This window comes from Hirundo rustica, chromosome 6 (assembly GCF_015227805.2).
Source record: "Hirundo rustica isolate bHirRus1 chromosome 6, bHirRus1.pri.v3, whole genome shotgun sequence".
Lineage (NCBI taxonomy): Eukaryota > Metazoa > Chordata > Aves > Passeriformes > Hirundinidae > Hirundo > Hirundo rustica.
The window spans coordinates 52,023,115-52,049,901 of NC_053455.1; the positions used below are offsets into that span (position 1 = coordinate 52,023,115).

Sequence of the window (26,787 nt, forward strand, 5' to 3'; positions counted from 1 at the left end):
GGAGTCCAGCTCCTGCAGCCAGAAGCTATTGCACCATCCCTTTCTCTAACCCAAGCTGGTCAGCTTCATTGCCTCCACTACCCTCTGAGGAAAGCAGATCTAGAGACCAAAAGCTTAGAAGCTTCTAAATTGCTAGCCTAGAAACATTCTTAGCAATTTCCAACTACTTTTTCTAATGTTTTGGGGTAAAAAGTCCACTTTTCCTTCCTCCCTGGTATTTCCCCTCCCAGAGTGCTTTATCCACACCAGTCAGCCTTCATTTTGCAAAGGCAGATGAGTTCAAGCACAGATTACTCTTCATGAGGATCCTCTCTGCCCCTACTTCCACACGGATTTACAGTCCCTTAGTTTGAAGGATCTGCAAATTATCCATAGCAGACAAGGTCTACCAGTGCCTCTCTGCAGCATTATTAACAGGAATCATTATTAACAGTTTCTTGTTCAATTAATTCCAGAATTGCATTTGCCTTTTACCAGCTATTTCACACCTCAGTCCTTCTGTCCAAGAGAAGAACCACCAGAACCACCATCTGTCCAAGCCACTCTTTTCCTCCTCTTCTGCCCTTTCCAGCTGTTAGTAATTCCTGCTTGTAGATGTTCCAGTGATCCCCAAAGAGATCAGCTGGGGTTCCTGGGCTCCTTTTCTTACTCTTGTGTGCTTCATACAGGAATGAAACCAAGGGGCAACAGCACAAGGCTTCAGTCCCCCTCCCGCCAATTACTTGCACAACAAAGCCTATCAGTGGTGGTTTTATACCATCAGGAAATCTGTCCATAGTGCTCACAAAGTAGGTATCCCACCCTCTGTACTAAAAGGTCGTCTGAATGACTCCTGTTGGAAAGCAGAATCCATGGCTTTAGTGTCAGGATCTAAAACATCGCTTCTGAAGACAGTGATGCTTGAGGTTCACTTCCCTTCTTCTCCCAGGTTCGGAATAGAAGCATTATTTCTCATTCACAAAAAAAGAAAGATGACACAAGTAACAGCCACATCCAGTTTAGATTGTCAATTCTTAAAGCAGCAGCAATCTAAAGCAGTGCTCCATAGTTAAGGTAGCACAGAATCAGAATGCTTGGGAAAATCTTACACAACAATCCTGCACAGAGCAAAAGGAGTTTGTTACTTTTTGCTAGCCACAAGTGTGTACAAGCACTTCTGCAAGTCAATATTTTGCTTCTAGAAAACTTGAAGCTTTTTAATTGCAAGAGAAATATGGCAGCCAGGAATGGTACCTGTGCCATAGATAAAACCAGCGGTTCTCGCAAAAGAGACCTAAAGTGGCCAAGACCCAACCCCACCCAAAAGCTCCTCCTGATCTCTTCAGAATTTAATTGGCATTCTTTTTAGCACACACACAAGGCAGATTAAAGAAAAACCCAAACAGTGTGCAGGGTGGAAGCACCATTACCTGGTATTAAAATGTCAGAGGTTTGAGCTCTGTGTTGGTTTAGTCATGAGTTACCAACAACCACTGATGGCAGACATAAAGCTTCCCTTGAATTATTAAGCATAAAACAGCAGACTGTAATATTTTGCTAAACCAAAGTACAGACACAGACAAAGATGTCATTTCAATATTTGAAACCAGCAAGTTTAATTTAAAATAAGAGCAAACCAATAAGCTCAGAAAATAGCAATGTGTGAGAGGAAAATTACACTGCTAGAGAAAAAAGTGGAAGGACTTAAGAAATTTATAAAAGTAATCTCCAAGTGGAAATTAGAAATCAACCCCTAGAAACAGAATAACACAAAAGAAATATTACTGTCCACTTTCTAAATCAATATAACACTGCTACACGACAGAATTACCATGGTAACTCAAGTAAAAAGAATAAAGCAATTCTTATTATTTCAAAATAAAATCACAGCCTGAAGCCCAGCTTTTATTACAACTGCTGATAGATCGCTGGCTTGTATTTATCTGAAATATTGCTTTTCAATCAGCTATTTTATGAATGTACAAATTTCACTGAGCAGCCCACTTAGACCAAATGCTCAAAACCTGCCCCCCAAAAAACTAGTCAAGGAATCGATTATATATATGCATAATTTTTTTTTTTTTTTAAGGAAGCATTACGATATATATTCTTTTTCTATTCTATCCAAGTTAAAGAGAGATAAGGAAATGAGAGAAAGTTAAAACCTTGTTTAGTCTGACCTCTTTAAATTCCAGCTTAGACTCACTAGAAAAACAACAACAAAAAAGCAACAGAACAACAGTAATAAGAAAGAACAAAGAGAAATAACAGCATACCCTAAATACTGCAGCCCTGCACAAGGACAGGGAATGAACATACATCAGGGGGTGTGCACAAACACTTACATGAGAGGAGGCACATCTGTTCCCTCCTGATCAAAGGCAAAGAGAAAACGCTGTCTAAATACAAAGTTGCTCAAGGACGTTTTGACTTGCCCTGCTGGGTACCTCAGACTTTTCAAACACTGTACAGCTTGGAAAGTGCATCAAGCTCAGGATACTTGTCTGCGCTTCAAGCGCGCTGAAGGCACAGCTCAGCTGAGTTTCCCCACGCCCCCACCGCTGGTGCCACCTTTTAAACACATTAGTGCAAGGGGAAAACCAGCAGGTCACCTTCTGCTCTCCTCCCCCAGATGTTCAAAAGAGCATTGATTGGCACCTGAAAGCAAGTCAGACTTAAAAATAACTGGCTTCTCCTCTGCCCCCGGCTGCAGCAAACACCCCAGACCAGCCCCGTACCCAAGGATGGGGCAGAGCTCCAGAGGGCTTTGGGGCAAACACAGGGACAACCAACACAACTGCTGGCTGAGAAGTTAAGGCACCATCCACCAAAAAAAAAAAAAAAAAAAAAAAAAAAAAAAAAAAAAAAAAAAAAAAAAAAAAAAGTCACTGAGGAAATGCCTGTGGACTGTCAGGATGTTTCAGCACAGCCTTACACTGTTTTTTCTGTCACCCCCATGAAATGGAAGAGGGGGACAAGACCAATACAGTCATAGCAGGAGGGGAACGTGACCAATGCTCATAATTACGGCAGGAAGATAAGCTAGCAAAGGCTTTTCTTCAACAATTTGCAATTTCTTGGACTGGACCTCAGGGATAAAAAGCTCCCAAAATTAAAATTGCCAATTGAGAAGGGATCAATAAAACTGCCCCCAAAACAGTTACGGAGAGCAATTGCTTCAATAGCACTCTGTCCTTCCCAGGAGATCCAGAAGTTATTTCTCCTTTCTTCTGCAGAGGTCTGACCTCCTAACCCAGCATGGGACAGCACGCAAGGTGGGACCCAGGCCCAGCAGAGAGACAACAGAGAGGAACAAACCAGGGACTGCTAAAACATAAAAGTCCACCCATGCCTCATGGGGGTCAGGGACATCCCCCAGATATCCAGGCCTGAGTTCCAGGGGATGATCACTCGGGGTGCACAAATTCCTCAGTACTGGCAAAATACTTTGAGGATTAAAAGCAGCAAGTATCATAGCTGGAAGTAAAGACAAATGCTACAACAAGAGCAATAAGCCACCTGCCAGCTGTCTTTTATATTAAAATATTTCAGTGTTCTTAGAGCTGCTTAATTTTCCATCTTGCTCCAAGTCCAGAGGAACTTTGTGGGTTGCTAGCTTTGCCATGCAGCAGTGACATTACTCATTATTTTTACAAGATTTAGAATCTGTGATCACACAGCACAATCTAAAAGTATGCACTGTCTTTTAGTATAATGTTGTCCTTTGCCATCTGCTGCAAATGGGTTTAAAAGCAGTGGTGGAAACAATGTGCGCTTAATCTGAATGTGGACTACAGAGAGGTTGCACACTCAAATATCCTGTTTTATGTGGTATCTGGTTGTATTTTAAAACACTTCTTAGAGACTTGGAGCCACCTGAGGTCACAAACAATCTCATACAGATTAGAAAAGGGAAAGAAGCTGGGGGGAGCAATGGGGAGTCCACTCTGTCACACTGAAATAGGACACTAAATATCACTTAGTATTTCTTTAAAAGAAAAACTGGCTGAAATAGTAAGCTTCAGATAAACAATAAATGCAGAGGTGGTTAAAGAGTTTTTATTCAAATAAAGTCTTGCCCCAGGAGATGGAAGTAGAGTCTTGAAATACAGAGATAGGATTTTACATGTGCTAAAAGCATCAGTGTGACACTTTTTTGGAAAAAAAAAAAGGGGGGGGAAAATACCTTCGTTGTTATACATGACAAAATAGCAACTAAATGTTTGCTTTGATCCCAGCGCGTAAAGGGTGAAGCTTTTAGGCAAGGAGCGGCAGGTGATCTCAGCTCTTCTGCAAGTCCTAATGCTCCTAAAAGCCACTCTTCCAGTTTCTGTAATTGGGCATCAGTAGTTAATGTAGTATTGACTGCATTACATGCTCCTGTGCATCCTCTCACTAATGCCAATTGCATCACCTTGTACATTTACCATATTGCTTAGCCAATAGCTGTTAAAAGCAATCCAAATCATGAATCATATAGGAAACTTTTAGCAAGGCACGACATCCAAAGGAGACAATTTACAGTTGAGTTAATCTGGGTACATTAGCGAGACATGGATTCAGGAAGACAGACCAATTTATGTTACTTTGGTTTTACCCTTTATTGCTTTGTATAGGCAAATGAATGGAAGGGCATGGAGTAAAAACAGATATAAAGGAGTCCTTTTCAAAACAGATCTCCATTCTGTGCAGACAGGTCAAAGGGTTTGAGACTGATGCTTATTTAGGCTTTCATAATCGTAACAGGGTACTTACAGAAATCATTTTCCACAAATGAGTATAAGGATAAATATATAATGGCTCCTGAATAATGTTCAGTACCCACCCTCACTCCAAGTACATTAATGCGGAAACCTGGCTGTTCAACGTTATGTAAGGCATGGCCTGTCCAGAAGTCACCTGCCACCAGGAATGCCAGGAAGAGGCTTCACACAAGGTCCCAGGCAGATCTGCTCATGAACTCAAGGCAGCAGGTGTTCTGAAAGCGACACCACGGCTCACCAGCTCAAGCCTGCCCTCTGCTCAAACAACTCTACCAGATCACTTATGAGCACACAAAGTCCAATCTTCTCCTCCCTCTCCGCCTTGAAGAGATTGCATCTTTTTGAAACGTATGCCCATTTCTCTGGAACAGAAGGAAAGGATAAAGAAATATTGCTTAACCCACTTCAGCTGCAAAGTAGAGCCAACCAGGAAAGAAATTAGGAGCTAGTTCCCTATGAAAAAGTACATTTTATGGAACAATTTCACACTGGATGCTTGACCAAAAGATGCATAGCAAATCGACATAGCCCCTTTTCTGCTGTTCTGATCAAGCTCAGTAGCATCAGTAAAACAGAGATGGGGAGAGAAAAAAAGAAAAGGAAAAAAAAAAAAAAAAAAAGGACAGCTAGGAAGCATGCTGTTGCCTCTGCTTTTATGGGTAGCGAGTAATTTGCAGTATTTGTGGAGGGGAAGAAAAAAAGCGGTAAAGGAAATCTAGGGGAAATAATGGCTCATCAGCCAAAAACTTTACAAAAGAAAAACTGAACTGCATCCTTAAATATTGGATTCCAAAATACTGGAAACACTGGTGCTCTAAGCCTAGTTTAAAAAAAGATCATGATTCCTCTTTGAAAAGCTTCCAGAAGTCCCTTCGAAAGAGTTGCACATGCAGGGAAAATGCCAAAACAAAACATTTTCACTAGCTGATCAATTTAAACAGCTGTGGTAAAGCTGCAGCCACTGGCACCATCATTAACAATTTAAAGCATGGCTGCTTTTGTCTTCCTTCCCAGTTACATTCTCATTATGCCTTTTTATTTATTAGAAACACAGTCCTCCGGAATACATTTCTGTATCTCAGATCCATAATAAACCAAGTAGGAACATCCCTGGCTTCTACTCAAATGGATGTTGGCGAGAGGGTTAATTGTTTAATTCTGGTCCAAGTTCTCTGCAGTTCAGTCATGAATATGCAACAATCATCCACTTTTTCTTTAAGAGAAACTAGAACTGTTGATATCAATAGTTTAAAAAGAAGACAAATAATACTTTCACTGCCCAAATCACCCTTTCAGAGTTTGGTTAGTGTGCAAGGAACTCTGAACATTAGTGTAAAGAACTTGAAAGTGTTCAGTGAAACTTAAAAACCCTCTAAATTTGGACAAGAGCATCCATTATCTGCTTTGATATGGAGTGTAAAGTAGAAAGTACTTTGCAAAAACATTCACTGGAGAGCTGAGCATGTTTGCATGGATAGCACCCCACACTGCGCTTGGAAACTCGGGCTTGGGAGTCATCATCCCACTGGAGGACAGAGAAAACACACACACTCACAGAGAACTAAAGAACAGTAGCTGTGGTGAATTCTTCTCAGATTGGTTTAATTATGTAAATCTAATAGTGAACAACTTTCATTTTAAAACGCCCTTCCCTCCACCCCCAAGTCTTCAGTGAATAGAAGCTACATTCACTGAATAAATCATTCCCTGGCAACAGTTACGCACATTATTGAAGTTGGGGGCAGTGATTTCTATACAGTTTAAAACAATGCCTATGTATTCTAAATGATGACAATTCTGTCCAATTTTTAAAAGATATAGACCCATTAGAGTTTTACAGTTCGGCATTTAGCGGCATCTGCAGTGCCTTCTTTATTCTTATACTGCAACACTTAATGCTTGATACCATTATTCTGATTTTGAATTGATTTCAAGTATAATACCTTATTTGCCATAAACTTTCGTATTCTTTACCTAAGTAGGACTAGAACTCCTCACAGATGCAATCAGTCATAATGCTAAAAGAACAGTTTGCCTTTAGCAGAAATGTAATAGTTCATGCTAATGACAGTGAAGCAAAACTGAGCAGCAAGCACATTTCCAAAGAGAAGAAAACCATCTCTAAACACAATGCCTGAAAACATTAAGAAAGCCTCCAAATGAAATCAATTAATCCTCCAACCATGTTAAATTTCTTAACCATTTAAGAAACATATTTCAGACTCTGCTGTGACCCTTTATCACCAGACCTAATGGATTACTTTATTAATAATGCACTGCTCTTAAAAGGAATTTTTCTGAAGATTCTACCATAAGAGAGCATTTTTGGAATGGCTATGACAAACAGGCTGACATGTTCATGTTGTATTTATTAAAGATAATAAAATTTAACACTAACTCCAAAGAAGACGAATTATGTTCTGCTGCCAGGGTATCAAGTATACTTTCTACTGCATTAAAACAAAATTAGAGCAAACAGATTTCCAAGAACAAGCTGTTTCCTTTGCCCTATTACCCAAGCTGAAAAATGTCCTTACACTGTTTCAACGCTTGTTATGTCAACCAGGCAATTATCACGTGTCAACAGCATCTGGGGATGAAGTATGATACATCCTACCATATCCCTTCAGCTATCTAGTCTGAACAAACACTAGGAACTATTTGATCGCCTGCCATACTCCTATACAAAGCAGTTTGCTCCTCTTAGGCCTGCAACCTCCATTCACTCCTCTTCTTTGCATAGGATGAGATTTCTTTAAATGGATATCTAGGTTATCACTGCTCCAACTACAGTAGTCCCCATTTCTTGAAGAGGTTTAGGCAAATACTTTACTACCCCACGGTTCTGCCGTGCTTCCATATTTGCCATTTCAGGGGCAGAGGGAATCTTCAGGAAGAACTACCTCTAGCTCCACACTTGGAGAAACAGTCCAAATGTTTTTTTGGTCCTTTATGGCCAGACCGAGTCTCGTGTTCTGCTGCCGAATGTGCTCTAATTTTATTTAGAATAATTCTTGGATAACTTTTTATCTCCTCTTCATGAATATATTAATCCATTGCCATACTTCTGAGTCAAAAATGGGCATCGTGTCGTGAACTAAAGCCAGACCAAACTTCCGAAGTCATGCCAAAACCGTATGTGTGAAGATCAAGCCCTCAAAAAAACAGTTAACTCATCTAAATAGGTAAAAATAAGGTCTTTGGTGACCTTTATCAGTCATTTTGTAAGTAAGCTGATGTCTGGGAAGATGTGTAGAGATTCCTCATACATGGTAATCTTGACACCAGTGGACCATGGAGAAGATGTGAGTTAGAGTGGCACAGGAGATAAAAAGGAAAGAGAGAAAGATTCAGGAACATTAAGCAACAGAAAAGTTAAATTCCATGTCACATGAGGAAAAGCCACCGTGCCATCTCCCTTTCTCTCTCTGTATGACTCCTCAATAGGTACACCTGAGAAAGGTACGCTCAAAGGAAAACAAAAGATACCAGCAGCACACAGAAACAGCTCTTCTTCCTGCGTGGCACAATTTGTACCTGCTGTATTTTAGTGTGTAAAAAGATTTTTAACTCTAGAACAGGACTGCTAGGACCTGTGTTGCTGGAGATAGATGGATAGTTGGATTACCTATCCAACCATAGGATACACCTACCTATAGGTACCTCCATACGGGAGCTGGCATGCTCTCTTGTGAAGCCAGCCCACAGCTCTGCTGTCCTGGCCAGGGCGCCGTGGCACAATTCCTGTCACTGACATTACACAAGCCATTTCTCTACTTCTCTAATTCCAAATGCTGCAATTTTTTTACCTTCTGTGAGGGCAAGATGGGCTCTCACACAACAGGGAACCCAACTGCTGCACTAATCCAGTTTCAAATTACCTAATATTCATTGCCCTAAATATCACCCATCAACCTAAGACAGTCTCCAACCCTGATGCACACAAGCACTGAGTATCCATATTTTTCATTTTTAAAGAAACTATATATAAAAACTTTTTTTATAAAATCAAGGTACATGTTTAATGGAGTCCTCTGATATGTTATTTACTCAGCCCACTCCTGTAATCTGTTTAATCAGAGTTCTGCTCAAAAACACAAAGGACCCATGATTTGGGGTGCTCCTATCTATGCAAACATCAGGATGAACACACAGCTGATCAGTGTTTTTACAAGTGCACACACACTCCACAATTTGGTTGAAGGATGCCACGTCTGGTTAACACAGCACAAGTTAGCTGAAAAGGAAACTTTCACCCCCCACACACATAACAAAGAGCCGTGATTTCTATTAGTGCATTTCATACCATACATGCTGATTACCAGGCTGTGCTTCATTGTTAGCAAAGATTACAGCTGGGATAAGCTGCAGCTTTTTCCTAATTGCTATTATGATGACTGAATTTTTGTTTTGTGTCAAGCATTATTCACACATTATACTCCAAAATTTGATCCCTCTATGATGCATTATTGATTCCATGCAAGCAATCATACTGCCGCCAATGTGAAGAATTAATTTGGGCTATTCTACTTGATTTGCATTGCTCCATCATAGCAGAACATAGTTCTGCAGGGAGGCACAAATTGAAAAGGGAGATTTAACAAAATAGAGAAAATGCTGCCACCCTTTAAAAGAGATGACTCCTAAGGAGGGAAAAAAAACAACCTCAAAAACTCAAACCCAGCACAACACGTGTGGTCCAGAAAGAAGTAAGGTCAGTCCGCCAAATTCATCTTAGTCAGAGGAAGGTTACAAGAGTAGCCTTATGCCTCTAATAAAGTAAACTAACTTGCTTCAACTTATATTGCCAAAGAAAACAACCGAACACCTCTGAGAGTGACACTGCTTCAAAGCCTTTGAAACCCTGTTAGCTTCATTTGTTTTCCCAGCATAAGCAATACTCAAGCACTTAGCGTGTCTTTTATCCACAGGCCAGTCAACTGCAAAGCTGATCTAGAAGATGTGTAACAGATGCTCCGCGTCTACTCATTTTTTTAAAAGTTCTACTGTGTTAACAAAGGAACTTACGAGATCTTAACAGAAATAAAGCCCATTATTTATCCCCCCTGCAAATAAGATTATTTCACAGTTTTGTGATGCCAACTTAATTAGCATGGAATAAATTCAGAAGGGAATGACAACTTATACAAGGACTTTGATCTCACATTGGTCAACTCTCAGTCCAAATCTGATTGAATCTGCATACAAGGGCCCACTGATAATGATGCATTTCTGCTTGGTGTCATATTTTAAAGGTGTCAAGTCTTTGTGAAAAGCCCACATTTTTTCATTCTCCCAAATGCTTCAAGAAACAAAACCTCACATGCCACACCAGAAACTAGATAAAAATTTTACGTGCGTGAATATGCCAGTGTGAGAATTTTAGAAATCAAACTTATAACGAGATAAGACCTCAAATGCTACGTCTAAAATACTCCCATTTTTGGCAAGCAAGGAAAGGAGAGAGGGAAGAGAAACTTTAGTAGAAGACTTCTGGTCTTTCAACAGTCAAGCCTTCCGAATTATTCTCCAGTGCAGTACTAATTCAGTTGTAAAATACTATAAGATAGATATGGGTTGTAGAATAAAAATCATATAATTTCAACTTAATAGCGCTGAGCAGCTTTCAGTACTAGTCACAAAACATGGTTAGCATGACCCCAGCACAAGAAAGTGACTTTAAATTACAAGTTATTTTTCTCATAAATATTTTAAAAAACAATACATATATTTAAGTAAAATCAATGCCACTGCCAAAATGCCCAACTTCCAGTTTCTCCAAGCTCTTTAGCTCCCTGTGAAAAGCCGTTTCCTGTCTACAGTCTTACAATTTTTTGGTACTTTCTCTTACTTTCGAATGGCAATGCACAAAGTGCCACTGTCCATGCACAAAGTGCCACCCAAGGCAGAGGTCCTTGGCAAGAGGCAGAGCTGTGGATGGAAGTCCATGTGGATGGCTACAGAAGCCTTCTGCTCTGCCTCAGTCTTAAACCTTGCTTTCAGTCTACGAGCTATGAGGGAAGACCTAAGCCACCAAGCAGCCTTAGCCAAAAAAAAAACCCCAAAACCAAAAAAAACCAACCCTCATTAAAAGTTGTGATCGGACTTACCGCCTTTGTCCTAGAAACTACTGATGACTGATCAGTTAAGTTGCACACCCTGGCAGGCACCGTGCAAAAGGTAGCATCAGGTGATTCAGGCTACTAACACTGTCTGATATTCCTCACATCAATTTGCTCCCCTGAAGCATCCTTGATAAGGACTAGTCAGCTTAAAAAAATAAGCATATATAAAGTCCTCAAATCAGTCAGGCTGTCCTTCAGCTTCATTCATGAAATTACATCCCAAATGAACCTCCACTTCTGCTATTAAAAGAAGGGAGTAAATTCTTAGAATAAACCAACATTGCCTTTTTTTTTAATTTTTTTTTTTTTTTGCCACAGAGGCTTATTAGTTTATTGTCGTTATGTTTATAGCTATGAAGAAAAGCTTTGAGAAACAGATATTAAAGATGCACATTAAAGAGACCTAAATGGCATGCAAATGAAAGGGAAAGAAAAATCGCAAAATTAGATTTACAATAAAAGCTGTAAAAACAAACAGGCTAAAATGGATATATTAGAGTAACTTGCAGAAAGAAAAATCTACATATATATTTAAAAATAAAATAAAAAAAAAAAATCAAGATGTTTCTGCTACGTGCTTCAGCAAACAGAGCCTGGAGTAAACCCTTCTTGGCTGTCCGATCATGTCAGAGATGAGGTTAAAAAAAAATAAAGAGCAAGCATGCTTTTACCTACACGACAGAAAAACATCAGAAGCTCAGAGCAGAACACTGTGAAATGCACAGCGCACATCTGCTTCAAAACTATTTATTTCTACATTAGCTGCACACAGAAGACACCGAGCACAGGCTTACACAATCTCAGCCCACCTACCGTCCTCCTTGTCCAGCACCATCATCTCCGCAATCAAGAAAAGTCCGGGCACAGATGCTTCTTCCGCAGCAGCCTCCGCTCAGGGGAGAGGAGAGCAAGTCTCTGGGAACACAAATGAGCTACGGTACAGCTGATCGTCCTTTAGCAGCAAGCGAGCTCTAATTACCCAGTTGTCCAGCTTTTAACCTAGATTGCACTCAGTTAGAATTACACTCAGAAATAAAGCACTTTGCAGATACAAAAGCAGTCTCACCTACTTTTGTGCCTCAGAATTGCAAGGAACTAAAACTGCAATTTAGAAAGAAGGGGGATCAGAGCTGTTTCTTTGGTTCTCACCTTCTAAATGGTTCAATTCACACAGTATAATCTATTTTAATGTAATTGCCTTTGATAGCTCATAACCCTGGCTCTTGCAACTACACAGCTTTCAGCCTTATAAAGTGTTTTCCCTTTGGATTTAAGATGAACCTAAATCCGAAATTATATTCAGAGAGGGTAGACCACCTAAGCCCGACTAGTGCCGCCTCTGCCTCTCAACTGGTAAGCCTTGCACCCTTGCGACGAATAAATGCACGCGTTTCCCAGGGCCCCCTCTCGCGCTCCAGCCGGGATTTCCCGGCGGAGCGGCTTCCCGGCTCAGCAGCACCACCTGCAGCCCACCCGGCCCCCGCCCAGGTGCCGCCGGCCGCGGGGCCACCTGCGCCGCCGCCTCTTTGTCCTCTGCGGGGCCGGGGCGCGGGGATGCTCCAGCCCTGCTCCAGCCCTGCTCCAGCCCTGCTCCTTGCCAGCCGGGATTGTGTCTGGCGCCACGCAGCAGCTCGGGCAGGTCAGAGGCTCACAACTCTCCGCAGCTGCGTTACGCCAGCCCCGCTGCTCCCAGCTACGTTTCACATATCTCTGGTGACCTAAAACTTGATACTAATTTTCTGCACAAATATTTTGGGGTTTGTTTTCACATGTTGGTATTAGTTTCAGCGTGTACTCCGGACAATGCAGCTCCATTTTCACTAGGTCAATATTGAAATTAATTTACCTAATCAAACGCGATACAAACCCTTAACAGGTTTGCTCCACTTGTCAGAAATGCCATCAGTACTCAAATATAAAGTGACAAGTTGGAGGCCCATGTCTTTTATCCCTCATCCTGCAACTCTCATTCCTTTTTCAGACAAGTCATCTGTTGTCTCCAATGGCTCTTGCAAGGATTGCGGGATCAGACACTTTGCTACCAAGATCAACAGCACCGTTTCACTCATCTTAGTATTTTACTCCGAGAAAACATTTCATTTCTGCTTTCATGATACTTCTTCCTCCCCTTTAGAACTGATACTACGGTACTCTAAAGAGCATGATAGTGGGCTCAAGTTATATACCCTTAATACCGATTTCTAATTAGATTCCTTATCCCCAGCTGAAGTGGCTTTTCCTTCCCCCTTCATTCACAATACCTAATCCTAACAGTCCTTGAGAATATTTGATGTTGAATGTATCATTTTACATTGAGCTGTTTTCACCTAGTGCTTCCAACAACTCCTGTTTCCTAGTGATACTAGTTTGCAAGTGTTGAATACGTATTTTAGTGTAAGAGTGCAACCACCATAATAATCACTTTCTTTTAGGAAGTGTCACAAGCTAAAAAGGAGGAGGACTTTATCCCAAAGACTAAAGTCTAATAGTTCAAAGCATCTGTGCAAAAACTAACAAAATCACAGATTTTGTTTCTAGATTTGAAGCACTTCAACACTTTCAATATACTATTGCCTCAATCAGAAAACGGGGAACTCCAAAAATGTTCCAGCTTTCTGACTGTGTACTTTTCAACCCTGCCACCTTCAAAAAGGACAGACTTACCCCTAAATATATGGTACATTTCAACTTTCACTATTTAATAACTACAAGAAAAGCAAGGTTTTGCTAAAAATGAAGTTAGCCATTGTCTGTCACAGCTGAGTTCTGCAGCAGAGCAAACTAGCAGACATAATGCACCCACGAAAAAATATGCAGTACTGGATCAATGTACATTTTATTCCTTTACTGCTCCATCATGTCATGAGGCTGGATTACTCCCTGTGCAAACAGATTTTTTTAAACACTTTATCTGCTTACTCATTTCACACACTAACAATTAGGGGGAAAAAAAAAAAAAAAAGTTTTCTAACCCCCAACACATTTGTACAGCAATTTAAGTAAACTACAATTAACACAATCTGTTGGAATTAATCATGCTACCTGATGTCAGTTTACTTTTTTAAGCAGAAATCTGGTCTTTATGATCAAAACATTTACGTATTTGAAAAATATCTTAACTCTCATTATCTTGAAACTTATAAATGCGCTGCACGGTGCGTAGGTTGGCATGCCCACAGCAAATTCTGCAGTGATTTACATAGCGGAACTGACTAAAATGCGAGCCTTGAAGTTTTTCCCCTCTCAACTTTTCTCTTCCCCACCTCTCTCATCCCTCTTCTCTCAGTTCGTAACATCTGTTCGGGGAAGATACCTGCCAAAGTTCCACTGTGAACCAGTATTTTCTAATATCAAGTCATGTTGCATCAGTCAAGTTATATTATGTCACTTCAAACATACAAAATGCTGTTACTCCCCTGACATAACTTGACGTGATGCCACAACACATCAAGTCAGAAAGATTATTATTGTTATTTTTTCAGCCTGTCCCTTCATCCTCAATGGTATCTGTGAAGACCTATAGAAAAGTATCATTGAGTCTCTGCTACTTCTCGGCACCACAAGAGCGTGCTTGCCAAGGAAGCTTTTTGCTCACAGACCCAGAGTGGAAACACAAATCCGCAGTTATCGCACCGCTGGGACAATCCTGGTGTCACACTGGGGATGGCAAACAGCCCTAAGGCCTTGAGCTGAAAGAGTGGGCAGCTGCCTCCGAGGCCAATGGCCATGGCCCAGCTTCCCAAGTAGCCTTCAGGGATGCAAAAGCAAGGGGCACATATCTACAAGGCAGCAAGTGTCCTCCTTGTGATGCACCAGGACTTCTGGGAGGGGTAATCCTGAAATCCTGTCTTGTCTATGCAGTAATAACTATGAATACCTCCACCGCTGCCAGAAACCTCAAAAGAAGAAAACCCCTCAAAGAAAAACTCTACATAGCAAAGCCTCTTAAATCAAGGGAAAAATTGGATAGTAGCCACGATGCTGAGATTTTTAGGAGGTAAAAATCAGACTGGCTTCTGGGAAAAAAAAAAAAAATAAAAGGGAAAAAAGGGGCATTTATGGGAGTAAGCCAGACCCACTTTTATTAACAAGCTCATTCAAGCTTGATTTCAAAAGGAATTGGTTTAGTTAGCAAAAGCTTCCATTTTAGTCCATTTGTAACCTACGCAGGTCCAGCATCCCCTTTCAACATTTACAGATGAGCGGGCAAGTGGAGCCCATTTGAATCAGGCAGAAAGAAACTTACAAAGGTAAAATGACCTCTTCATAAGAAGAGTTTTTTCCCTGAGTCTCACCGCCTGTCCCCCATTTCTCCAGTGCACCTTTAAAAGTGACCATAATTTCTCCTCGAGCATAACTACTCCGTCAACAGCACAGGAGATTCCTGGGCATTACCACACTTTGTGGCTCTGATCTTGACATCCCTCTCATCAGGGGTTTGTTTCCTACTTTGCTCTTTTTTTAAGTGCACCCCACACTAATTTCCTCTTTACCTCTCCCATCCACCACCATTATCCCCTTTTATACACAGCCGCTCGTGACATCTCCTGGAAGGAGGCTGTTGAGAACTGTCTGGATAATCAACGGCTCTAGTTTCATTTCCTTACAGCACCGTCAGCCCAGCCCCGAGCTCTTCGTGTTTAATGAGTACGTCTGAGACACTTGAAAGAGCCCAAACACCCCTATTAGGAAACCCTCTTCAGATCTCGGTCTCTCCTCGCAGCTCACCTGTGCCTCTCGCCCCTGTAAAGGAGGCAGCATCCTGCTGGCAGCCTGTCAATCACACGGAAACAGACACGGGTTGGCAGGCACCCCCTGACAGAGAGTCACCGCGATGAAGACATCACCTGGTTATTATTATTAAGGGGTATTAATAGACACGTTAAGAGCCCTTCCTCTCTTTTCTTCCTGCAGCTGAGCAAAATTCAGAGGACTCTTGCAACGCAGGTTACCCCTGAAAGTGAGGTCGGAGAGAAACACAAACCTTGTTCCACACACCAGTAAGAAATTACCTGTGTTTAATTCCTCGGGCATTACTTAACCTTTTTATCTAAATGCACAGGGGGCGAGGAATGAGAAAAGTCTTTCTACTGTTATCTCTCACCGACCAGTTAGATAAGTTCCCTCTTCTCCAATACACATGCTTTCCACTGGAGCACTACAGCCCCCATTAGTAACACTACATCAGTTTGCTTCAGAGGACTTCAAGAAAAAAAGGAGGAAAAAAACGCTGCTGGGAGTGGGATTCTCCGAGGGCCCAGAGGCATGTGACGAGCGTGCGGCGAGCTCCCTCCGCACGCACCTCTCTGGGGCAGGGAGCATTTAACCTTGCGGCTGTCAGCGCCTCGGCTCCCTCCCACACGGCCGCTCGCACAAGCCAGCCCGGGATTGCTCTTCGTACCCCGTCCCACTTGGCGGTGTCGCGGCGGGCAGACTCTCCCCGTTCTGAGGCAGAAACTCCAGATCAAGAGAAAGGGGAAGGTGAAGGAAAAGAGGTAGAGGGGAGGGGGGGAAAAAAAAAAAAAAAAAGGAAAAAAAAAAAAAGACAGCGAAGGAGGGCATCTCCCACTTGTCTCTTGAGCCTGGCATCCACTTTTCTGAGTTGAAGCCCCCGCCAGCCCGGCTCAGGGACGTTCTGTGGCCATTTACACGAGCACGCAGGACCGCCCTGCCCTCAGCGGGAGCGCGGGGCGGCGTTCTGGCATCCGCGGCCTCGGGAGCCGGCGGGGCTGGCCCGGCGGGGACCCGCGCTGAGGCCAGCGGCGCTGATGGCGGCCCGGTGCCCGGGCTGCGGTGTCAGACCCTCCCCCGGCCGGGCAGCAGCACGCAGCGGGGGCCGCGGCCAGCCGCTGCCGCGTCCCGGGGACACCCGCGCCGCCCCGCTCGGCCCGGCCACCGCGGAGAGCGGCCCACGGGTGCGGCGGAGCCGCCGTCCCCGGCCCCCCTTTGTGAGCGGAGCGGTGCGGGACGGGCCGGGCAGCGGCGCCGTGCCGCGGCGCGGGGCAGCTCCCCCGACCCCGTCGCCTCCCTCCGTGCCTCCCCGCCCGCCGCCGGGGCGCCCGGGCGGGAGCAGCGGGCCCCGCGCCCCGATCCCACCTACCGTCCTCCTTGTCCAGCACCATTGTCCCGGGCGCCGAGGGCGGCCGCCGCCGCCGCCGCTCCGGCTCCTTGGGGCTCTCCCCCTCCAGCCGCCGCTCTGGGCTCCGGGGCGGGCGAGGCGCCGGGCCGGGCACCGGGGCGCTGCCGAGGCGGGGGCAGCGGCGCGGCCGCCCCGGCGCTGCCCCGGGACGCGAGTTCGGAGCGGGGCTGCGGCGGGCTACGGGCGCCCTGGGCTCCGGAGAGCTGGAGCCGGGCTCCTGCGCCAGCCGCCTCGCCCCCGGCCCCGCCGCTGCAGCTCGAGTGCCAGTTTAGGGATCAAAGAAGAAGGCGGGGGGACGGGGGGAGAGAGGAAAAAGGTAAGGGAGGACCAATATCGGGGGCTGCTCCCCCTGCTCTGTCCTTGCCCAACCTGCGCTGTCAGAAATTGTCTTAATGTAATCGCGTGCGATCGCTTGCAACCTCTCTCCCCTTTGCTGTTGCTACTGCAAGAGCTTTCCAGGCTTCTAAAGTGCTTTTCTCTTGATTTCACTCTAAATCTAAAATTATATTCAAAGGAAGGGGGGGGGGGGGGTAGGAGGGAGGAAAGATGTGAACCTATCACTGAAAGCAAAAGCACTTGCCGCCTGCCTCGCTCGCTCTCTCAATTTATGTGCTTTGCACTCTCTCCTGCTGCTGAATAAATGCACACATTTCCCAGGGACCCTCAGATTCCCCTGTTAATTAAATCAATTCATTATGCTCAGATCTGATTAGCAGCCCCTTCCCCCCCTCTTTGAATCAATTATTCAATACACAAACATAATTGCCTGTGCCAGAGGTGTCTAAGTATTAGCTTATTTAACTCCAAGGACACTAATTACCCCTAGGGCAAGGGAACTTTTCTCATTAATTCTGACAAAACACAAAAGCACAGTTAAAGTGTGTGTGTATATACGTGTGTGAGAGAGAAGATGGGGGAGCGCATAGTCGAGGAAGGGAGGCATTACTCTCACACACGTGTTACTGTATAAATAAGCTCAATTTTTCTTTCTACGTTCGCGTTAGATTTTCCCCCACTTCTTACCTTAGCTAAACTTGCCCTGTCTGCCTCTGTTTTTAATGTAGGGAACAGACTGGCATTGTGATGATGTCAGTTCTGGAGTGAAAGTGTTCTCATGCAAAACCAAAAAGAAAAAAAGTATATGGGACTGATAGGGAACAAAGCAGAATTTGAAAATAGTTTACTAAAGCAGAAAACTCTGTGGCAGACAATCTCCTGTACTTAAAAAACCCATGAAAGGCGTAGCCCTCTGAAACAGCAGGTAAGATGATACATAATCTAGTATGTACAGGGAACAGTTCTGAATTGTTTACTATTTGAATTAATGTCAGTGCCTACTATTAATGTACTTGCTTCCTATGTTTACCATAATGGGCTTGATTTCCATTAGCTGAAGCTGGAATGCTAAAAAGAGCCTTGGCAAAACTGATGCAACCCAAGATCGACCATCATTGTGGTGTCTGAGACGCATGACTTCTGGCTGGCGTGTTACCCAAGTTTTACCTCTCTGTGAACTTCCTTTTAAAAAAAAAAAAAAAAAAAGAAAAAAAAAAGGAAAAAAAAAAGAAAAAAAAAAAAGAAGTAGTAATTGATTCCCCCAAATTAGGTTTTTGCTTTCTAAAGACCTACTGTATTGTTCATGTCCTCAATGTGCTCAGAAGTATTGAAGATTTTCTTTTTGTTTCCTTAGGCAATGCATGAGCTGATCCATTAATCCATTTGGCTTTATATATCAGGAAACTAATATTAGCTCAGCTCATCTATCAGCTTTTATTTAGGTTCCACCATGTTGCCTTTTTTTTACTTTTCTTCAGGCTGGTTCCCCTTGAGGGGAGACAGACAATTTTTGATAGATTTTAGGAGGGATAATGCTGCACATCATCTCATGGGAACTGTCATGTCCTCAGTTCATCTTCACATTCAACCCTGTCAAGGTACCCATTATTAAACTTGCCTGTTTGGCAACTCTACCCACTCTCTTTAAGGCACACCTTGTACACATCACCTATAGCCAAGAGGGTCAAAAACCCCACAAGCACCTCGTCTTCACCCCTACAATAAGCCAAACAAATCCATAGCTAAGACTGCTTGGCAACAAAAAATAAATATAACTGGGAACATAAAGTTGTGTTTCATTAGTGCAGTATGTTTTTCTGTGAGTATACACATAAAAGGATAAAAATGCATTCAGCTTTGTAACACAACAAACCCTGTTAATTCTCTGTTTTTTAATTTCCATTCTGTGGCACATACTGCACCCACAGGAACTTGGTCCTTCTAACTCCATGAATTTTTTTTTTTTTCTTTTTTTTTTTTTTTCCTTTTTTTTTTTTTTTTCCCCTCCTCTGAAAGAACACAGCAGCACTTGAAAAATACTGACCCTGGAGAACATCGTGCATCAGCTCATTTCTGAGCATTCTTTTGGTCCTTGGGTCCATTCCTTTTCTCACTGTGGCCAAGGAGATTCTGGGTGCAAAGCCAGAATTTCAAGATCTTGGTATGTAACTCTTGAGCCTTAATTCTGAGCTTGCCACAGGGATGGCGTGGTTTAATCTAAGCACAGACTTACTGAGTGGCAAAAGGTTGTGTGCATGCACTGGAGCTCAAGGTCACTGTTGGGATGCTAGGGGTAGAACAGGAAGAAACTGAGGAAACAGAGGCTGACTGGTGTTGCTCTTCAGAAAAAATGTTTGCACTTGAGCTGACAAAAGTGGGGTCATTGGGCATGAAAAAGACCTGGAGGGAAAAAAGCAAGAGAGAATTTTGCACTTCTGTAGGCGCATGAGAGAGCGTCACTCAAGGGGAGAAAAATAATGCCAAAACCACCAAAACATTTCATTCCCAAACACACATCCTGCAGTTTGAACAGTCTGCTGCAATCCTGCAGTTACAGTCATGGGGATTTTTAGGTTTACAACTTTAATAAGGTGAAAAGACAAACCCCAGCAGAAAGGTCCCCTCTCTATGTAAATTACTTTTTCTAGTGTGATGAAGCATTGTTCTGCATTTGTTTCCATTATATCTGCTCAGTGAGTAATTTCAGAGGAATGAGAAAGTTTCAGTAATTTTTGAGCCTCCTTCGCCCAGTAGATTAAAAGTCTCATACAAAGAATTTTACCACACTTATTTCTTTAGTACCTTGACACTAGAGAGGAACAGCTAGATTACTCCTTTAAAAAGTGCTTGTGTAGGCAACCAGCCCCATAACGAGTTATTGGGAAAACTTGACACGGATCAGTGTCTGGGAGTAAGCCTCAGCTCCCCAACCCTCCGTTCTCTGGAACAAAGTGCTAAAGCATCTTCTGGAGGAGGACCAGACAACAGCGTTGCTGAGGTGCCAGTTCATCACTGATGTGCACTGGTTTTCATTCAATTAGTGTGCCTCACATGCTCCCTGGCTAGGCAGTTCTGAGAAGCCATCACACTCAATACTGCAGAAACTACAGAAAAAAGGGGAACAGCTGTGCTCTGCCTAGGAAAGTTTCTGGTCTAACATTAATTCCTGCTATTCCTAGTGTGTGAGGGAAGAGGCACACAGGAATAAACACACCTTTGTGCAGCCAGGGGTTGGACTCAGACCTCTGGGTCTGACTTGAGGCTCTTGCTCACTAGCTGCTCATACTTTTTTCCTTTTTGCTTGAGCACAAGCAAGAGAAAATGAAGCTTCTTAAGAACAACTCCCCATTCTTAATAAATTGCAAAGTCCGCAATATACTTAAGTCAAGCCTTTAGCAGATCCGTGAGGTTTCGTATTATCCTATGCTTGAATGAGGCAGATGACTGGAGCAAAAACCAGCTAATGACATAAAAGCATTCTTCTACTTTCAGTCTCTCTTAATTAAGGACTTGGTTAATGTTTCAGTGTTGGGAATTATAAAGCTTCATCAGGGAGGTTAATATGTTTTTTATTTTATCTTTCAGCTGACAGGATTAAAAAAAAACCAACAAAAAACCAAAATATAAGTGAAGGTGATTAAGTCACGTGGGCCAATCAGAATCCCACAGTGAAGCAGCACCAGGCCATACCAAAGAGTACCCTGTACATGGTGAATTTAGCAGTTGTTTTCAAAGTCAGATTTCTCAGCAGATGAGACTTTTATCTGCCAGTTTGACACATGGTTTTATTTTTGAATTCACACAAATAACTGAGACAATTTGCACAGGTCTGTACTAAATTAGCTACAAAACATCTCTGTATTTTTACTCATTTCAGAGTCACTTGCACCTACCTTGCTGGTGTCAGAAGGGAGTGACCACAGGCCTGACCTCATGCCACAATTCAGCAGCCCTGTAAAGGAGGAAAATCACAAGTGCTCTGAAAAGTTATGTTCACACAGAACACGGGTGGCAGTTCAAAAGACCTCTTAAATACATACCTGAGATCGACAGACCTCAATTATTTCTAAACTCTGGCTTGCTCTACTTCTCTGCCTATGCACTGTGAAAATAAATCACTCAACTCTGTTACTATGTTTTATGTGAAATGAATGTTAAATATTTTTATAAATATAGGGTATCCCTTAATAAAGAAAGTTGTGTATTAAAAAGACAGCATTTCCTTTGATAGAAGAAAATGTCAAAGCTTCAAAAATAAAACCTCTAGAGAATGAGTTCTTTGCCACTGTGATATAAGGCTGGAACTTTAAGCGATTAGGCTTTACAATCTGTAATGACCTTTTAGAGAAATTTACAACAGATAAATTAGTTTGGCTGCTGCTCTCCATAGCAAGAAGTTAAAAAATATGTTTTGGATTTTTTTTCTTTTTTTTTTTTTTTCCCCAAAATAAAAGTAGCAAGACCTAAATTTCTAGACTTTCTTGTTTCATAACAAGTTTAATGGGCAGATTCTGCACCTCTGATGTCCAGAACAGCTCAGCTGCAATGGAATCCATGAAGTTTCTTTCTACAATGATAAAACTGGTGTCAGAAAGATTTTGTGAATGGGTACAAACTGGGGGGTGAGGTTGGGTGTGACACACTGCCGATCTGCCAATGTCTCCACAGCATGCATTCAGGCAGGGAGAGGTTTAAGGACCCAAGGGAACAGCTTTAGAGGAGGCCCAGACAAGGAGCTGGGACAGGCTAGATTTCCCTGGGAAAAGCATAAATAGAGGAGATGCTTTCCCAATAAAAGCCTCCTTTCTCCTTCCACCTCACAAAACTCTCCCAGGCTCGAGTGAGATGTGTTCTTCCGTTTGTGTGGTCCATCAGGTCTCAACAGCGATATAAGATTTCAATCCATATCAAACTGAAGTTCAGCAAAAGTTCAGGAAGGCACCTTTAGCCCAGTCTTTCTGAGCAAACCAACACGTGGACTCTTGACTCTGCCACCTCTTCACACAACAGTGCTTGTGCAGAGTTTCTTTAAAGTAAGTGGAAATGAATCCCTAACACACATAGCCCAACAAAAAGACACCTCCAAACTTATGAATAAACTCTAGTGGCAGTGTTCTCATAGTGTCCGTTGCTTTTATTTGGATCAATAACTGACTTTTCTGTGTACTCTTCTCTGCTTTAAAAGTTCATTGCTACTGCAGTGTTCTCCTGTAGATAGTCCTGCCTTTTACTCCTCACCTTGGTGGGTGCAGTAGATAGACCTGAAAGGCAAATCTGGCCTCAGTTTTTTTGTGGAGGAATCCAGTGAGACGGTGTCTGGTTCTGGAGTGACACATGGAGCTCTCGGGCTTGTTGCCACATACTCTGTTATGATCAGAGCTTATTGTTCCCAGCCTGATGTCAAGCAGAGACTAATCAAATGTGAGATGGGTGAACAGAGACAGAGCCATGGAGCTGCCTTTTCATAATCTCCTGCGATCTGCTCTTCTTTAAACTGCAGCAGCACACAGGGGGTCCCAGTCATGGAGCTAGACCACAACATATTGTCCAAAAAATCCCAGTGCTGTTCTTCAATAAGAGAGCTTTTTTCTTCACTTGCACTAAAGAGACCAGTCAAAATTGACACAAAATAGTTGGAGATGGAAACACATGAATTGAAAAGATAAAATGCAATGTCAAGCTCATGTTGCTTTGTAATAACAATACCCTAAGACACTGCAAGTGCCCCCTATGTTTTGTGGCTCCCTCTGCCTATACTTGGCATGGATGGCACTTGCCAGGTCTTCCTAACATCATTCTAACAACATATCATCTAAAAATGTTGACCCCATAGGAAAATGGCTGCTGGCACAGGAGCTGTAGGTGCACACAAAAGATATGGTGTGGCAGCTGAACACACAACAGAGGAATTCCAGCTATTCCCATGTCAGGGAGGGTCTTTTGCACCAGGCTGTGTTTCGCACTTGAATTCATCAGCATCCAGTTCAATCTGAATCTAATGGTGATAATCTTGATTCATTAGAGTGTGAGATGAGAAAACAGACACAAACCGAAGAGATGAGTATTTTCGTGTTTGTTTGCTTTAAAATAAATCCATCCTGTGAAATTACAAGATTTTTCACTGAATCCAAAGACAGAAACAAGATGAAGATGAAAGTTAGGGAAGATGTTCTCATAAAAGCAGGCAGGTGGAGGCTCTAATGGAGGCATACACTATACTGCACATCTTGCCAATATTTCTTAATGAATAATATGTGCACTCAGATGAGAATAGTATGTTGAGGTCTGCAGGGAAAGTTCTCTAGGAAAAAAAATTATTCTAGGAGCAGAGTCCTTTTTGGAAGATTTTGATCTTTTCCTGCTGCAACCTTTCTCCTCCCCTCTCTTTGTGCTACCCAAAGCAACGGACAACCAAAAAATGAAAAGCCTCCCCTGCATCTAATGAATCTATCAGATCCAAAAAGAAATTTATACACCAGTACTAAGAATGGCTGCACCACTCTCCTTCGCTGGAAGAGGACACAGCAGTGTATAATTAGGACTGGATTACTTAGCTCAGAACTGGAACAGAGAGCAGATGTCTTGCATTAATATTGGCATTTGATTTCACACACTTTCTTTGCCATGTTTGCAAAACCAATTTGCCTTCCTATCTTGGATCTTGCCTTTCATTTACTCTCAGGCTGCTGTAATGCAAACAAAAAGCCACCAGTGGCAGTATGAAAGTACATGCGGAGGTTCAGGCCCTTACAAAATGGGTAGAGCTTAGGATTTAATTACTAGCCTAAAATATGAACTTATTTTCTGATTATATTGATGAGATTGGTATGGTCGGTATGTTCCACTGATGCCAACTCAGACAAAAGAGGTCATGACATTATAATGCATTTGTGAACATAAGCCAACAGTAAAGAAAGATATACCTCTTCCAAATTGTCATCAGACTCTATCTGTAATACATATGAGAGATGCATCTTTCTCCTCAAATCTTTTTTTCACCAGTTTTTCCACACAAGGGACTTCAGTCTTGCTTTTGCTCCAGTTCAACATCTCATGTACAGAATCCTTCCAGTGGGCCTACAACAAATTTTCATGCCGTTAAAAATACTGGCCCCAATTCTGAACTGCAGCCAGCTTGCATTTGAGAGCAGCTTTATGGCTGCAGCTGGGTTCTGGAGGTTTCTTAGGAGGCAAAGATAATCTGCCTTAATTTAGGAGCATCCAGAGGCTGATCACAATGTTCCACACTACAGCAGCACAGGGAAACTGTAATATGGGCAGCATGCAAGCAGCTGGGTGATGCTGACAAGCTCTAGAGTCAATAAAGGGATGCAACCCAAATTGCCTCACCACTGAAACTCTTCTGCAGTGGTAGCTTTGTCTTCAAGACACGCTGTTTGCTTTACTTGTTGACGGAGAAGACAATTCTACCCAGACCTATATCCAAATCCACAGTTACTGCCTTTGCTCCCTTGTGGTGCCAAGCATTTAGAGAAGGGGGTTATTTCTGTGACAGGGTCTGAGAGACTGGGAGATTTTCTGCTTGTAGACCACCAAGTCCATTCCCCATGGAAAAGTACCCCTTTTCTGTCTACTCTCTGCACAGAATGGCAGCAACTCCCCTAGTCCTGAGGAACGTGTCGGGTATCTGAACAAAATGACAAATTAGGAAAAGACAACTGAAATGTTGTATGGGTAATTTCACATTATTCTGGCCCATCAGCAAATGACAGAAGTGCAAGAAAAACAAGAAAATAACCAGAAGAAATGATAGTGGTTGCCACAGCTCTCTTTAAGCAGGTGAGAAACTCAGTCTGAAAGCTGTAAAGATAACTACAGAAATGATATCATTCTCTCAGTGAGAGCTAGAAAAGCTTCTGTGCTCACAGGGAGGTCAAGAAGTGAGAGCCCAGTGGATCATTTTGTTACGTTTTTAATGCTTCATGGCACAGGGTCAGTCAGAAATGCCTATCCTGAGGTCATGGTTGGGGCAGTCTGGAAAGCAATCTTTTCTGCTGCTGGCAAGGCCCTGCTGAGGCTCTGCTCTTTCTCTCGCACAGAAGATTATTGCAGCCCACTCCTCCTGCTCATCATGCCATGGTTAAATTCACCCTGGGCACTGGCACTCAGCTTCTCTGGGTCACAGAGGCCCCAAGGACCTTACCTGTGGCATTCTGTCCAGACTGTTGCAATGTGGTGCAACAAATAGCCATCCTAAACTAACCTGGGGCAGTAAAATTCCTTCCCCGTGCCTATTGACAAGCAAGGACTAATACTTATTTTTAGCTCCATATTTAAATAGCACAAGTGAGACAGAATGAGGAGCATGAATGGCAACAAACTTGTCTGATAACTAAGTAATGAGTCCTATTTTTATGGCACTAGCCCCCTGTCAATGGAGCAGTATGGACGTGGGGAAACGGGGTAATCATCCATCTCTGAACCTGCCTAGGAGGTGGTCTGACCTAGAAGAAGTTTGACTTAGGAGCAGCTGAGAAGCACAATTTGGAGGGCCTCCTAATGACTACATCTGTTTTAAATAGACATATTTTGACTATAGCTTCCATACCAAACAGTCACCAGAGTCAAGTGATCACTTAAAAAGGCTGAGATACAACTGTGCAGCATTTTACAGTGGATTTAACAGCGAAGCCTTCCAGGAAGAAATACCACCCTGGAAGCACACAGCTGAAGCACGGACATTTAATGAATGCTGCTCACTGCCTAAATGTGAATTCACTCTACAACACTCTTGCAAATGATCTATAATGCCTCACATTGCTAGTATATCAAATTTGCATAAATATACCTCAAATATTTATAAATCAATAGATATAAGTACGTGTTTAAAAGTGACTATCAAAAGTGCATACACACAGAGCTCCTACATGCTCTAATTAATCCAAATAATCACATTTTGCCTTATCAAATTAAACATTATATGGATAAAATGTACCTTGCCATCTAAGCACTAGAATACTGTTAGAAAGAAACCCTACTGCCAAAAAAGAAACAAGAAAGAGAATGTGCCCATGGAAGAAAACTTAACTGAAATGTAGCAGGATCTAATGCCATGGAACAACTAACAATAATGTATATATTACTTTTAAACAAGCGAGCAGTTTTGGATAACTTTCCACTTCTCTGTCTGGAACTCCAGTTTCAGCCTAGTGAGCTATAACTGGTCAGGATAAGCAGAAAGCAGTAAAAGAGCCTGCTAACTCTCTTGCCCATTTAAAAAGGTCTCCTCAGAAGCAATGAAAATTCCCCATTTCCTCCAGCTGCTTATTTACTGGTGCCTCTCTGGCTTCATTTAATTAGAGCTAAAAAAACAACAGCAACAACTGTCCCTGATAGTTTTAAAACTACTTGCAACTAAGAAAACCTTTACTTATCAAGTGGTACAAAGAAGCATTGAGGCCAGCTCTGGAGTTTGGAACAAGTA

The 26,787-nt window shown here is 42.7% G+C and overlaps 1 protein-coding gene and 1 long non-coding RNA gene across 11 annotated transcripts in view; one reads left to right on the forward strand and one right to left on the reverse strand.

Moving 5' to 3' along the window:
- The window catches only part of LMO1 (LIM domain only 1), a 73,003-nt gene that overhangs the window by 42,848 nt on the left and 3,368 nt on the right, over positions 1 to 26,787 (reverse strand). Inside the window, exons 1-3 of one of the 10 annotated variants that reach the window (XM_040068272.2) lie at positions 12,017 to 12,338; positions 11,681 to 11,866; positions 10,853 to 11,012 (exon numbers count right to left, since the gene is read on the reverse strand). The exons of 1 other annotated variant lie outside the window; for it this stretch is intronic. Coding sequence is in view for 6 of the 9 variants with exons in the window: in XM_040068268.2 (XP_039924202.1) it covers positions 11,681 to 11,705 (25 nt within the window). In the remaining 3 variants the exon portion in view is untranslated. Of the gene's footprint in view, positions 1 to 10,852; positions 11,013 to 11,680; positions 11,867 to 11,933; positions 12,339 to 15,595; positions 15,693 to 16,967; positions 17,075 to 26,787 lie in introns of those variants that run through there. 8 more of the 10 variants (XM_040068273.2, XM_040068271.2, XM_040068268.2 and 5 more) reach the window with 8 other exon arrangements.
- Positions 17,195 to 21,599, forward strand: LOC120754545 (uncharacterized). Its single transcript, XR_005701468.1, has 3 exons — positions 17,195 to 17,322; positions 19,359 to 19,503; positions 21,220 to 21,599. It is a non-coding gene; the product is annotated as an uncharacterized LOC120754545 (long non-coding RNA).